Source organism: Pithys albifrons, chromosome 2, assembly GCF_047495875.1.
Source record: "Pithys albifrons albifrons isolate INPA30051 chromosome 2, PitAlb_v1, whole genome shotgun sequence".
NCBI lineage: Eukaryota > Metazoa > Chordata > Aves > Passeriformes > Thamnophilidae > Pithys > Pithys albifrons.
Genome location: NC_092459.1, coordinates 68,512,755 through 68,527,433, shown reverse-complemented (window position 1 = coordinate 68,527,433; position 14,679 = coordinate 68,512,755). Strand labels below are relative to the sequence as shown.

The 14,679-nt window shown below is 39.2% G+C and overlaps 1 protein-coding gene across 1 annotated transcript in view; it reads right to left on the bottom strand.

Annotated features, from left to right (window-relative positions):
• Nucleotides 1-1,541: 1,541 nt before the first annotated feature.
• IGF2R (insulin like growth factor 2 receptor) overlaps nucleotides 1,542-14,679 on the bottom strand; it is a 57,176-nt gene continuing 44,038 nt past the window's right edge. The window contains exons 36-48 of the mRNA XM_071549397.1: nucleotides 14,296-14,445; nucleotides 13,118-13,279; nucleotides 12,401-12,608; nucleotides 11,858-12,004; nucleotides 11,491-11,725; nucleotides 10,231-10,367; nucleotides 9,129-9,243; nucleotides 8,055-8,201; nucleotides 6,508-6,692; nucleotides 5,918-6,104; nucleotides 4,675-4,839; nucleotides 3,636-3,705; nucleotides 1,542-3,216 (exon numbers count right to left, since the gene is read on the bottom strand). Of these exons, the coding sequence (XP_071405498.1) occupies nucleotides 2,815-3,216; nucleotides 3,636-3,705; nucleotides 4,675-4,839; nucleotides 5,918-6,104; nucleotides 6,508-6,692; nucleotides 8,055-8,201; nucleotides 9,129-9,243; nucleotides 10,231-10,367; nucleotides 11,491-11,725; nucleotides 11,858-12,004; nucleotides 12,401-12,608; nucleotides 13,118-13,279; nucleotides 14,296-14,445 (2,310 nt within the window). The 3' untranslated portion in view covers nucleotides 1,542-2,814. The remainder of the gene's footprint in view (nucleotides 3,217-3,635; nucleotides 3,706-4,674; nucleotides 4,840-5,917; nucleotides 6,105-6,507; nucleotides 6,693-8,054; nucleotides 8,202-9,128; nucleotides 9,244-10,230; nucleotides 10,368-11,490; nucleotides 11,726-11,857; nucleotides 12,005-12,400; nucleotides 12,609-13,117; nucleotides 13,280-14,295; nucleotides 14,446-14,679) is intronic.

Here is a 14,679-nt window from a genome sequence, read left to right as displayed (position 1 = left end):
TCACCACCTCACACCAGACCTTTGTCCCCATGGCTGCAGTGCCTGCATGTGGAGCTGAGGAGGGGAACAGGGACTTAAAAGTGCACAACAATGGTCACACACCCAGCCAGGCCCCACAGCCCTCAACAGGAGGATAAGTGCAGTCACCTGGGGTCAAGGAAACTCAAGTCAAAGCCCACCTGGGAAGCGGGTAAAGTTTAAAGCCATCAGGCTGTATCTGAAAAACACACCCAAAAACCACTCACATCATTTCTTTCCTACGAGTTTTGTTCAAACAGTTGTTAATGGTGTGCGTTAAGTTTCACATGGACTAAAAAATTAGATCTAGAGTGGGCCTGTTTTCCCAATTTCCCACCATCCTCTCTGCAGACAGTCCAGAGAGAGGTTGGGTGGCAATGGTGCCCAAAGGGTAAGCTTCTTAAGAGACTCCCTTCACAGAGAGTCAAGCTGCTGACTAAGATTCTGCTCCTGGTCCAGCCATTTGTACATATTCATTTGGCCCTGCTGTTCTCGTAACACTTCCCTCCCTACAGTTAAGTAGGGTATCCTACTGGTAAAATAGGGTGAAGCAAGTCATGCATCCATCTCTAAACAAGGTAAGATTCTGTCAGTCTACCTACAGATGCCTAGATAAAAAGTGGGCAATAGTTCCAGAGACCAGGCACTGAAGTCACTTACTGCTGTCATATGCTAATTAGAAATATATCATCAGATAAGCATCCCCCAGACATGCAAGCTCTGTTCTACCCAAGCATCAGTAGGCATGGCCAAAACAAAGACATGATGTGATTTGACGCATGGGAAATAACAAGTGGGTTCATGGATCAAACAACTCCAAGATTCCAGCCTTGATGACTTGCAGAAGGGAAGAAGCACTCTTCAGCATCCATTGAGAGAACTGTTACAATAATAACTAATAGTAATAAAAAAATACATATCAAGCTTCTTATTCCCCTCAGGCTCACTTAATCCCAAATAAGAAAAATGCTGCTTTTAAGTTTGACAGGATGCAACTTAAGCCAAACCAATTTACAGCTCCACTGGTAATGTATGTACGGCCAAACTTCGTGAACGAAGATTTGGGAAGGGCTGTCCCCACGTGGGTGTGCCCTTCCAGCCTGCACAGTGGATTTTAGGTGAGGCTCAGCGTGCGCAGAGCTGGCCCCACCGTTTAAGTCCTGAGGTTCATCTGCCACGGCCGAGCGAGCTTGGACAGTGCCAGTGAAGTCCTCAGGACTAGAACCTACAGCACCCGGCATTTCCCAGGAGGTCTCCCATCCAAGTACTAATCCGGGGCTGACCCTGCTTAGCTTCCGAGATCTGACGGGATCGGATGTCTCCACTGGTAATAATACAAAAGGAAAACCACAGACTGATAAAAGAAGGAATACAGCACTGGGGCACACCTATATATTCCAATCTGTCATCAAATACTGGTTCTTGTTTTGAGCAAAGTTTGACTATCACAGCTAAAAAGGGTATCACCAGGCTGGCAGGCAGTATTACAGGCTAGTGTTAAGAAGGATTCCAGAACAGAGGTGTAGGATTTGGAATATCCACTTCATATCTTTTATTGAAATTGCTGAATACTTTATATTACACTATTTTGATTCAAAATGGAGTTTTTATAAAAAGAAACCATTTTTGAAACTGAGTATGCCAGCCAAAAAGAACAACGAAAAGGTTCAAAAAATTCTGACCAACACATGTACTTCTACAATGCTTTGCAACCCTATCATTGTCCATAATTTTATTTAGGAAACACTTGGAGAAGAGCAAGACTGCTACGAGAAAATTGACCTGCATTCATTACCAGCAACACTTCAAATCAATGACCACGGCCAGGATTGTGGCATAAGAATGAGAAATTAGGCTATCAGAAGACATTGGCACAGATTTTTTGTTTTCTTGAACTTAATACCAGAGAGAAGTATTGCACCAGCCAGGGTTCCTCTACTTGTACGGCTTTTCTCAGTAATGACAAACTGGGCAGTGCAGATTGTATTATAGGAATTCTCATCTACATTCTTGAAAACTGTTTCTCCGTGCAGTCAGTCTAATCCAGCCGTAATCAAGGGGGGGAAAAATAAAAGAAATCTTTGGGTGCTTATCAGCTGCTTAGGCAAATACTGATGAAGTCAGTCATGTGAGCAGTACCAAAAAAAATATCATGCGAAGAACAGCAACCATTTCAGGCTAAAGCTATACAGAACTGTACCTTTCAGTCCACACCTTTGAACCAATGATCTGTTTAAATTAGAATGGATATTCAAATTTACAGGATAAATTAGAACCAGTTCCAAAATTTACATCAAATCATCCCAAGACACAAAAGTTTTATTTTTCCTTACAATGGGCGAACCCATAGAATAATACCCTGCCGGCAGGAAGAACATGTAACTATTAAGCAAACCTGAGTAGTGAGGATCAATAAATAGGAGTCAAAATTATAGTAGTCAGATAACTTGAGTCTCAGAAGCCAGGGGCTTCATTGAGCCTTCATCCTTTCTTTTCAAAGGTTTCTCTTTTTTAAGCAAGCATTTAACATCTATGCTGAGGCATTAAAAAAAAAAAGTGTCCTGGCTAGAGAGAGTCAACGTAACTCAGCCAACTGGATGTCAGAAATCCAGTCATTACTGAACAGATCATTGTAAACAACCAAGAAATCTTTCTCTTCTTCCCTTTTTAATGGTTTCTTGTTAAAGGCAAAATTCAGAAATATCTTTCAGGCTGAAGTCCTCATATTTGGTTGGAAATGTTGTCCCATTATATATAATCTCTCTATATATATTTGATTAGGCACGAGAGGGGTTATTAAATATTCAACAAGTCCTCATCACTATCATCATGAAATGATACTGTATTTGTAGAGTTCGGTGCCTGCTGCTGGCCTGGCTTGGCTTTTGCTTTGCTTTCCTTTCTTCCGTTTAGCAAATAAGCTTTGTTATCACTGCCAAGACTAGGTAGCTTCTTTTGTGGATGCTTGTTCTTGTCTAGTCCTCTTCCTGTCTGAATCTTTACATCTGGAATGGTTAACACTTCATCCTCGCTGTCCAGGTCATCCACATGGAGAGAGGTAAAGGCTTCAGATGTAACAGACTTGGCAGTAATGTGACCATTCTCCTGCCCTCCTTTTACTGTTCTCTGATTTGGTGCTGCAACTTCCTCCATAAGCCACTCTGTTTCATTCTCATTAGCTTCTTCTTCACTGTTTATCTGCAGGAAAATAAAAAGCAACAGAAGACTGCATATATACCACTCTAGACTCTCCCCAACCAACAGACCCCACACCACACATGGCCTTGGGTTAAGCATAGATGTAAGACAGTAACACTGCAAAGAGCATTGCTTTTCACTATGTTGAACAGACTTGAATAGACTTTGTTCTCTTCTTGTACATTTATGTGTCATTTGGCAATTTATGGACTGCTCTTCATTCCCTCAACTTTACCTTCCTTTCCCATTTCACAATATAAGTGTGCATATGTCAGCTATGTGACTTTCCTGAAGGCACACAGTATGGTTTCCATGCACTGAATGAACTAGAAATTAAAGGCATTTATTTATTCATTAGCTAAAGCTTCATATTTAAGAAAACCTGACAAGAAGCAAATTTGATTTTGTCACTGTATTACCTTTGTGTATTTGTAGGAAACTCCAGATGTTCTTCTGCAGCAGTTTGTTATCTTGTTTATTACAATTTCCCTAAAGAAAGGGAAGAATACTACATTAGGAAGACCATATGCAGGTATTAGCCCTCACATTTCTTCACTGGATTTTTACCATCAACACAAAACATTTCAACAAGCAAGCTGAAAGTTATTGCATTGACCCTGAACCACTCTAACAAATTTCAGTCCATGATGACATACATCTTCCCTCTTACCACAGCTTCAGGGTGACCGAAACAGCTCTGGCCTTTATACATAAGGGTAAAAAAAAAAACCCTAACTTGACTGGAAAGCAAAGGAACAGCAGGACTTGCATTTGTTCCTTGATGCTGTTTTATAGATCCAGCTAGACTCCATGAAAGGAGAGGGATATCAAATACTAACAAAAGTCACATTGTTTTATCCTCCATAATTAGCAATTGCCCACAACAGAAGCCAGTCCAACTCAATTACATACTCCAGCCCTCTTTACATGGGCCTTCAGAGGATAATGGAGAATTTGAAGGAACCAGCAGTTTGACAGTTGATGCTGTCAAAAACAAAACTTGAATTTACTACTTCGCTTTCACTTTTGGCAGGAAACCAAGTGTATGTATGTATGGTCAAACTTCACAAACAAAGATTTGGGAAGGGCTCTCCCCACGTGCCCTTCCAGCCTGCGCAGTGGATGTTTTAGGTGAGGCACAGCGTGTGCAGAACTGGCCCCACCCTTTAAGGCCTGAGGTCCATCTGCCATGGCCGAATGAGCTTGGACAGTGACAGTGAAGTCCTCGGGACTGTCACAGCACCCGGCACTAACCAGGGCTGACCCTGCTGAGCATCCGAGATGTGACGGGATGGGATGGCAGGGAGGCATTGAACTGCCAGGGGACGGTCCCCACTGAGACTGGAACTCAGGACCTTGGGATTCAGAGTCCAGAGGGCTCTCCATTAAACCACGGGACTGCCCTAGGAAACCAAGTGCTGTCAAAAAAACTTCTAAAGCCTCCTAATCATTTCTTACCTCCTCTCTTTTTTGTAGAACAGCAAGATTATTAGACATGCAGTGAGAATAACTAGAAGGACACTCAGCACAGCACCAACAGCCTGGCTTCTTCTCGAAAGACCTTTATGTCCTTGGGACTCCTGATCTGTCTGGTGCTGATTTTTTCCTGGATCACTGGTTGATCTAGTACCGCAAATTGAAAAGAGAAGGATAAGTAAGATCTATTGACCAGTCTCATCAAACTGGATTAGAAACAGCAGATTCAAAGAAAACATGCTACACCACCCTGTCAGTTCAACTTAACAGCTACATGAACTGAATTTACAGGATTGTATCTAAGTGAAAAATAACTTTAAAAACAGAAATGTATGTACTGTGCCTACATCCTGGTATGCTATCAAATAGTGGAAAAAACTAAATAAAGTCAAGACTCCAGAGCACAATTAAGCACTTCAGAGCTTACACAGCAGCAGCTACCCACAAAACACTGCTACTTTAGAACCAAACCTGGATTTAAGCAAGCTACAAATGCTACAAAAATTATTTAACTTTCAGCTTACTATGGCACTACACATACCAAACTTTCTCAATAACTAATTGCCTGTTTAAATCAGAATAAAGAGTTTCCCTGTCCTTTCATGCTAGCAGCCAGAAAGTAAACACTCCCAGAAGCAGTCATTCCATCCTTCACAGTGAGACTGCCTACAAGGCAAGAATGCTGTAAGCATCTAGACACAGACACTTTGCTTTTAACACTGTCCCTTCATTACTCCTTTTCAGCTCTGTAAATTAGTTGATCATATTTAATTGCAGAAATACCTCATTATTCCTTCAAGACCTGTAAAGATTTCTCACTCCAGCATAAACAAGTGGGTAGATAGAAGGGAAGGCCAGTCTTTGTCATGGTTTCAAAGTTTTTCAGATAGTAAAGCAAGAGGGACCATAACACCTCACCCACAAATTGTTTACTCCTCTCAGTAACATGAAACAGAATGTTCTGTCAGCTACAGTAGGTTTTACTTATTGAAAACAATAATAAGTACACCATGCCTTTCCAGTCTTGGGTCCAGATCAGTCTGACAAGCTTTTATTTAGCAGTCATGTGCCAAACACTGCATATATGAACACTAGTTCCATCTGCGACCCTACTGCTCTTTCAGCATTTCCTCTTTTCACAATCACTGTAATGGGCAAATACAGAAAAGCTTTTAGCTGAGAAGTACTGACAAAAGATGCTTTCAGAAAACGGATAACTACTCACCTTAATGGACACACAGCAGATGTGTACCATGTAAATAAATACTGGCAATCTGCTGTCTCCTGAAGGAATTCAGGGATGCCTTCCTTTGCTTGTGGATTGCAGTGGAAGAAAATGGTTGAAGACACAAACTTTGATTTATCTTTACCACATCTGGAGTCAGACGAAAATTTGACATCCAAGTCATCATCTACAATGAGAGGAAAACCTTGTAGTTTACTACTTCCTTGAGAACCTGAAAAGTTACATATTTGTTCTGCAGTAACAGCTTACACTTTGCAGTATCTACAGTTGAGCCTATACTTTTAGGTAGCTGATCCTAACAGTTGCTATGGAACAGCTGGTTAAGCTCTTAACACAAAAAAGTAGCTAACTAGAAGAGATTCAACAAGTATCAAGCCTAAACCCCTACCATGGCCCCATTTGCAACCGAGCTTACACAGCAAGAAAAAAGCAACCTAAATTATGCTAGTCAGACTTTGGATAGCTTTACAGAAACAGAATAGCATGGATGTTGTGAAACAAGAACCATTTTCTGAGAAAGTAGTCTACACAGAGTATCAGGCAATTCTGTCTTTTGGGCAAGTACTTACCCTCAACAAAATATTTAGCTTTTCTGGCAGAACCAACTCTCCGAAAGCGACGTTCATTAGTTTTAACCTGGCAGATGTTTGCTCCAGAGCACTCTGAGAAACTTGAGTTTCTTATACCAGAAAGTTGAATTTCATATATGTATTTATCGCCATTTGTCCGTATGTCACCAGAAGCTGTGTACAACCTGAGGAAACAGAGGGCAAGTCTGTCCTTAAGTCTCAACTCACAGATTTGGGTTATTCCCAAGAGATAAGACTGGTAACAGTGGTAATTGCTACCACTGGTTGATTCCAGACCAAGCAGAGTGATTCAGCAACAAGAAAAGATGCAGGACTGAGGCTTCCTCCCTGAACATTAGAAATAAGGATTATATTCAGCATAATCTTTCTAAGCAAGCACAGAAAGCAAATTTTCATAGTTATACTGCCCTCAATATGTGAGTGAACATGTAAATACCTCCAAAGGTTTAAGACAAACTGAAGACAAAAGCATGATTCAGTGACTCACACACACTACTGACCATAAAAACTATACGGTATGCTCTGTAGCCATGATAAATAGCACAGTTTAGCCACCTTCTCCAGGAAGGTAACTAGTTTTACCATCCTTTCACTTCCCTGGTCGAAGCAAGAAACCTCTGAGCTATCTGTACTAGCCACCTGCTTGAAAGCTGAGCTTGAACAATTATGATTTGTCTTCAATATCACATTACACCAAGTTTTGAATTTTGTCCTGCCATCCTCTCCTTCACTCAAGCCTATTTGATTGCGCTTTTCTCCTCAATGCTTGCAATACTGTCATCGCATTTGCACAACAGGTTTATTGCAACCCTTCTGCTCAGTTACTCTAATCGTGAACACTAACAATTTGTGCCCCACAAGCAGAGTTCATTCTTCTCACAACACCACTATGGGCAGATTTCCTTCCATAACACTAATACTGATGTTAAATAGAGCAGTTTGTAAGATATTCTGCAACAGGATTACATGCAATGTCTCATACAGTCTGTGTAACTGCTGGTCTTTCTCTACCACTCCTGAATTCAGGCATTCCTCCAGGGATTCCTCTCTTACTTCTAAGGCTTTTGAAGCATGGGTTCCTACTTCCATCTGGATTGTGTGAGCACGTAAAAAGGTGCTATGTAAAATGCCAAGGAGTACTCTAGGCAGGGGCAGGGCAGGAAATCAAATTCCTGGCACTGAACTAATGTCTACACACAATGGAAGAGAGCAATTACCTACAGTAAAGAGATTTAACATCAAAATGAGTATGAGTAAGGTTTGGACTTGTCTTCAGTACACCTAGACATGTTCACAGCTACAAGCCCAACTGTGAGCTGCACTAACAAAAGCAGGACTTTAAGTCAGTCATGGGTAAAAGGTGAATTCAGTGCTATTTCCACTTGACAGCTAAACACTTAAGGCGACAAAATATTCACACCAAGTGCTCTTCTTGCAGTACAGGTCTACAGGACTAAGATCACGTGGGTTTTGGTCTTTGCAGAGCTTTTGTTGTTTTGGGGATTGTTTGGGTTTTTTTTACTCACTTATAATAAACATCTCCTAAAGAGAAATTTTTTCCAGTTGCAGGATTAATAACTGTTCCATTCACCACCTCCACCTCCTGCTGCTTCACAGCACAAGCTGCACGTGTGTCCCAGGTGATGTGGTAAGCACAGTTTTCTTCATCAAACCTACCAAATAAGAGACAGACCTGATGATGCCAGGAAAGAATAACACATTTTTAGCACCTTGAGAAAGTGAAGAGATAACTTTTAACCCACATGTGACAATGTCCTGCCTAAGTATCATGCTGAGAGTAAGCTAAAACAGTAAAGTAGCACTGAAAGAAAGCTATTTGAAGAATTGCACTGCATTTTCTGGAGTTCCAAGATTTTAAAAAATCTGGCTGCACTTGAACTTCTTACCTAAAGTTCCAAAATTCACAGTGTATCAGAGGATTTTATTGAAATATTTTGGCTAATAAACATACCAGGCCGCTTTTTTTGTAGCATGTTAAGCCTGCCCTTTATTTAAACAGGACAAAGGGTATAAGCTAGTCAAATTTGGCTACCTAGTTCTTTGACTCATACAGAGCATCTTCCTCAGTTCTCCAGTTCTACAAGCAATATACAGTTAACAAGATCAAGACTGAACAAAAAGTTATCAAGCTTAGTATTTGTGATCCATGCAAATAGACTTAACTCTAGACAACTTCTAGTTAAATACACTGCATTGAGGCAACAATACACCATGTTTTATTAGTTCAATCACTTACCTACAGTAAGTGTTCTCTAACATAAGATTTTGAGCAAGAGTTAAAAGTGGTTGTACTACAACTAACATAGAAAACAACAGAACCCCAGCCATTGTCAGATCTAATTTGGAAGTAGAATGCTTAAATTTTTGCCAAAAATTTTAAGATAAATACAAAATACAATTGTTTATGGAAATGAACAGTTGCAGAAACTGCAGAAGATTCAAGCCTTGCATGTACAGGCCAAGGATTATTTTAGGGACTGTCCATCAAAGTGGACAGTCACTGTACCAAGACTTAAAGAGTTCACTAGAGAGCTACAAAAGAAGAAGTGATGAGGATGACTGGTGTGTTAATTACTCACCTCTGCAGCATAGGCATGCCAACTGTTTTTGCACATTTCAGTTCTATAATTGTTGTTACTTTCTTGTTTTTCCTACATTCTTGTCCACTGGAATAACTTATATACACTGTATCACCTAGAAGAAAAAAAAATGGTGACACTCAGAAATTTGCTTATTCTCTAGACTTCCTTGCTTCAACTTCTAGGACTTTTTCTCCCTGCACAGACCATATATCAATTACAGCACTTCAGTAACTCAAGGTATTCCCACTTTTTATCGTTTAAAAAAAATAACTCCTTGAACACTTTTGCATTTACATTGTGTCCTGTGTTCAGGTCACCAGTATGGTCATAACAAATGTTTACATTTAAGATGTCATTTTTTAAAAATGTAAATGAAGATAGCCATTTATAAATAAACTCAGACAATAAGCACACACAAAACATGCCATTGCTTTTGTAACTGGATGAAAAATTTCCCACAATTTTACAAATTCAGCACCAATTCAAAAATATTCCTTAAACTGAAAGCTTGCCTAAGATTGAAATGATTTTTTTATTCCTTTTCTTAAGTGTGAAGCCAATTAGTCATCTTTCACATGCTGCTTTAATTGGAGAAGTTAGTTGACATAGAATAAGCCTTTTTAAACAAGATGAACAAAAACAATTTTCCCTCCCACTATTATAGAATCGCAGATGGGTTGAAGTTGGAAGGGACCCCTGGAGGTCATGGGGTCCAAACTCCACTGCTCACATAGCAGCCACCTGGCGACAGCTGCCCAGACAGCCTTTGAGTGTCGTCAAGGTAGGAAACTACCACCTCTTTGGACTACACATGCCATTGCTTGGGCACTTTCACTGTAAAAAGGTGTTTCTTGATGTTCAGATGGACAATTAATTCCTTACAGCTTTATGACAACACTGTTTATTTGCTTCAATGTTTTCTCAGGACTTAAACACCACATTAGAGTAGTAGCATTTACTGGTTTTGTTTTTAAACAGAAGATTCACTGGTAAAGGTATTTCAAAATACAGGCTTCACCATAATTCTAAGAATCACTATAGCTAGGCTGTAAGATTTAACCTTTAGTTTCTAGCTCTACAAGAAAAAAAGTAACTCTACCTGTCACATTCAGCTTCTGTGTATGAACAAGTCCAAGAACTTGAACGTCTCCATTGTTGCTTTTCCTGCAAATACTGGCTCTTTCCGGGCAGCCTGTTGGTCCCTGATGTACCCTCTGACAGAGATTTACATAGTACCTACAGAGAACACGGTAGACAAAACTTCAAAATTCATTTAGGCTCAAGTGAAGAAGTGATACCTGAACTCTAGAATCCTCACAGGAAGATAAACAGCTTGCAAGAAACTAAATCTCAAAGTAGCTTGCAGAACAAAGCTAATTAAGAATAAAGTTTACAGAATAAAGCTAATTATAGCTTTATTCTGTAACAAAACCAAATTATAAGTTAAGCTGAAACTTGAGACAGCTCTGAATATTACACAGGCCATACTAATATTTTAGTTTAAAATATGACAAAGTAAAAAGCATTCTCTGTAAACCTTAACTCTGTGAACCTTAACTAGGTTGGCAGATTATTTGATAATGATACTTAGAAGTAAAAGACTCTGAAAAAAAAAAAATTCATCATTTACTAGATAAGTTCACTAGTTAATTTTGACCTGGGTCCAAACTAGAAATTAGAACAGAGTCAAGAAATGTCCAAAAGTTTTTTCAATTATAAAGGTTATAGTACTATCCTACAATCTCTTCAAAGCACTACCAGTTCAGATATGTTAGAACAGAAGAACTACTACCAAGGCGGTAAATCAGGTGGTTTTGTTATCCCACAGTTTATCATTATTTGAGAATTAGATGCTGTCTGTCACCCTTGCCAGTTTATTTCTATTTGCTAACTGGAGGGGGGATGCTAGAAAGGTTGATGAATTCCTACCATTCAATATTTTCCTCTAAGCTGATACATAGAGCAATGTGGGGGGAAAACCACAGTTAAACTTTAGACAAGAAGTTACACACTTGAGTCAAAAGAAAGCAAATAAATAATTAAGATTTTTTTTCTACATAATTAAGAATCAAAAATTGCATTTAAAGGACAAAATTACATTGTTAAGATAATTTAAATAGAAAGCTTTTAAAAAGCTTTTAGTTTAGACTTATTAATCTTTGAAAAAGGTTACCAATACAGGGAAGCAGTGAGAATGAAGAATGTAATTTTCAATCCCTTCAGATATAAAAAAAAGAACTCAGAAAGGAAGCCATTTTATCTATATGCAGTGTTAAGCACTGACAGTTTTAAGCAAAAAGAAATACTATGCCACATTACAACTTCAACTGTACTGATTAGCAAGCTGCTCATTACTCACGAGTTCCCATTGTGGAAAAAGATCCATGACCCTGTCAGGGAAGAGAGCATTCTGAAGTCGTAAGTTCTATGTTTCTGGACAAACTTGCACTCCATTTTCTCAGGAGGACAAACGGCCTGAGTCTTCCATTCAAATGTCACAGCACAACCAAGTGTCTCACTGAGAAGGTATGGTCTCCCGATACCAGCATTTTCATCACATGTAAAGATAATGGTAGATTCCTTTCTTGCATTTGCTGTAAGGTGGAAGGTTGGAAAAAAAGGAAAAACATACTTTGCAAGAGGCTTTCAGGCATGTATGGATTTTAGCGTAGCTAAATCCCTGTGTTAGCTCAGATCCTTGTACATGAAGTGTACAAAGTACTTACTGCTACCACAGAATCCCCACTTTTCATCTCCCTGGTAGTTTTCAGTTGTAGCACACCATGGCCTGTTCTTTTCTTCTGTAGTACATTCCACATAGGTCTTCCCTTTGTACTTGAAGGGGAACACACAAAGCTCTCCCTTTTCAGTCACTGAGAAGGAAAGGAATAATTTCTTAACAACAGCCAGTAGTACAGCAGGAATATCTATATTCAGGACTATATCCAAAGCCTGTACTTCAATACTAAAGAAGAGTCAGAGGCAGACAACAGAAATACTGAAACACTGAGTTTAAACTCAATTAGAAAACCAGATGTAGTATACAAGTAGCTATGAACATCCCTACAGAAAAGCACACTGTCTCTTCTAGGGAGATGGATGTTAATGTTGCATGTTAGTACAGTGAATGTGATTTAACAAAACTACATGTTTCTATTAACATACATAAAGTCACGTTGCTTTCTCTTATCACAACAAAGCCTCATATTTTATGGCCAAAAAAATCTGACAAATTTTCAACGTAAAGAATGAGTTTGTTCCAATCTCACCTGGAGGGCACAGATCACCTCCTGTATACTGCAAGATGACTGTTTCATCCTGGTGGCTATAGTCCATTTTCATTTGCTTTATGTTACCAAAAGATGAAGTGCCAGTTTTAGATGTCAAACACACTGCCCCATCTTTGCATTTTCCCTGGGGCAAGCCTTCTGCCTTCCTACACACACCAACATGGTAACTGTTGGATCCAGAAAATACCTGTGCAGACAACAACCAGAAGCATCACAAGTCTGCCTCAAAGCCTACAGTCAATACTTACAAAACCACATGATAGCTTTATAAAACCAAGCCTCATGCAGCACTTGCGTAATGCAGGTGGAAAAGATGACGACACATTTTGCAAGTCCAGCCTTCCTTAATGTGACAAAACTGCAGATAATGCACACAGAACCACAGCTAAACTCTGTTCACAGATTTGCTTTCATATTCAAGATTCTGTCAAAGGTGAAGATTCCTCCTTCCTTTCCCCATCAGTATATCCATCAACTTCCCTCTCGAAAACATGAAAAATAATATTGCACCCTACAATATTATTCCCTCTGTCAGAGACCAAACACACATCAACACTGACCACAGCACGTGCTTCAGTCTTTTCTCACACCGTAGGATGCTTAAAAGAAACTTTTGCTGCAGTAGTAAAGTGTTGACAGCAATAGCAAATTATAAATAAATAAATAAGAAACAATCATACCACCAGAAAGCATTACCTCAAATGATCTTCCAGAAAGGCTGGTCAGGTTAAAAGTATAGTGCAGCTGTTCATCAGTCACAGAGCAGCCTAAAGTTTTCACATCGTCAGGACACACAACCGGAGTTTCCCATTCAAACACAAAACTGCAGTCCAGTTTCATTATCATTTTTGGCTTACCCTGTTACCAAAGAACAAAAAGACATTAGGTTAATTTTTGGCAAGTTTGTTGCTCTTTCTCCATTTCCCCCCTTCCCCAGTAGTTAACCTCAGTCACTACCAGGGCTAGACTTTGCTGACTGTAGGACAAACACAATGCCTTTCTATTACAACCAGTACAAAAAAAACTTACAAGAGAAGTACACTGCACCTAGCTCCAGAAAACAATCAAAGCAGGAACCGAAGTACCCAAGCTTTCTTCTTAAGATGGGTTTAGATTTTGATGTTCAGCTTAATTGCAAGCAGCAAAAGTGTGAGCACATTACAAAATTTCATTGAGGTTTACAGAGAATGCTTTTTACTTTGTCGTATTTTAAACTAAAATATTAGTATGGCCTGGTTAATATTCAGAGCTGTCTCGAGTCTCAGCTTATGCCCCATATTGATGGAAAATGGTTTTGTGATCTTCAGCAAGCTCTAGTTTGTCAAACATCATACCCAAGTACTTCTCTACAGCTTATTAAGGCATTGAAAAAAATTCAAGAAGCATTAAACTCACATCACCATGCTAACTCAATTTACTGTTCAGGTGCTGACACAATAAAAACATAAGTAACGAAACACAAATTTTTAAAGCTGTGTATGATTATGGAAAGGGTTACAACATAGGGGAAACATTTCACAATAACAGCTCTACAGTTACACTGCTTCTTGTGTTAGTCTCAGGTACAAGTACGAGCTTTTGGATCTAAAGGTGCAACACAGCATTAATATCAGCAATAAATTATGCTACATTACATCAGTGGAATCTGATCCTTGAAATCATCAGAATCTGTTACTTTCGAGCCTGAAGTTCACACAGTCAATAAAACTTTGGCTGGTTAAGAATACAAATATGAAGTACATTCCTTGATGAAACAAGCCCATCCACACATTCTAGACACAAATCCTTGATTTAGTTTTAAACAAAGCTAACACTGGTTACTACCAACTTCCCATTATGCTTCAAAATCAACAGAAGTCTAATAGATGTCTTACCAAACTAGTTCCTTGGCTGCAGTGAAATACAATAATAGAAGTATAGTTCAGTTTCTTATTTATCTGACAAGGAGTAGTGCTGTTGTACGTGATGCGAACTTCATTTGCTGCCTCGTTTAACTTGGGAGGTTCAGTAACACGACCAATATCCTACACAAGCAAAAACATGTATTAATAGACTTATGGAACATACCTAAATCTGACTCTGAGTTGGTATGAAATCAATTCAGATTCATCTGTTTATATGGGAGCACAACTACTACACTTTTGAAAACTGTATTCTACAATCAAAGAACAGCTATTTTATTTCAATCCTAACAAAACACAAGTTGAGAAGCTCAAAACACCCTTTGATTAAACTTCACAAAACCCATGCATGTTCTG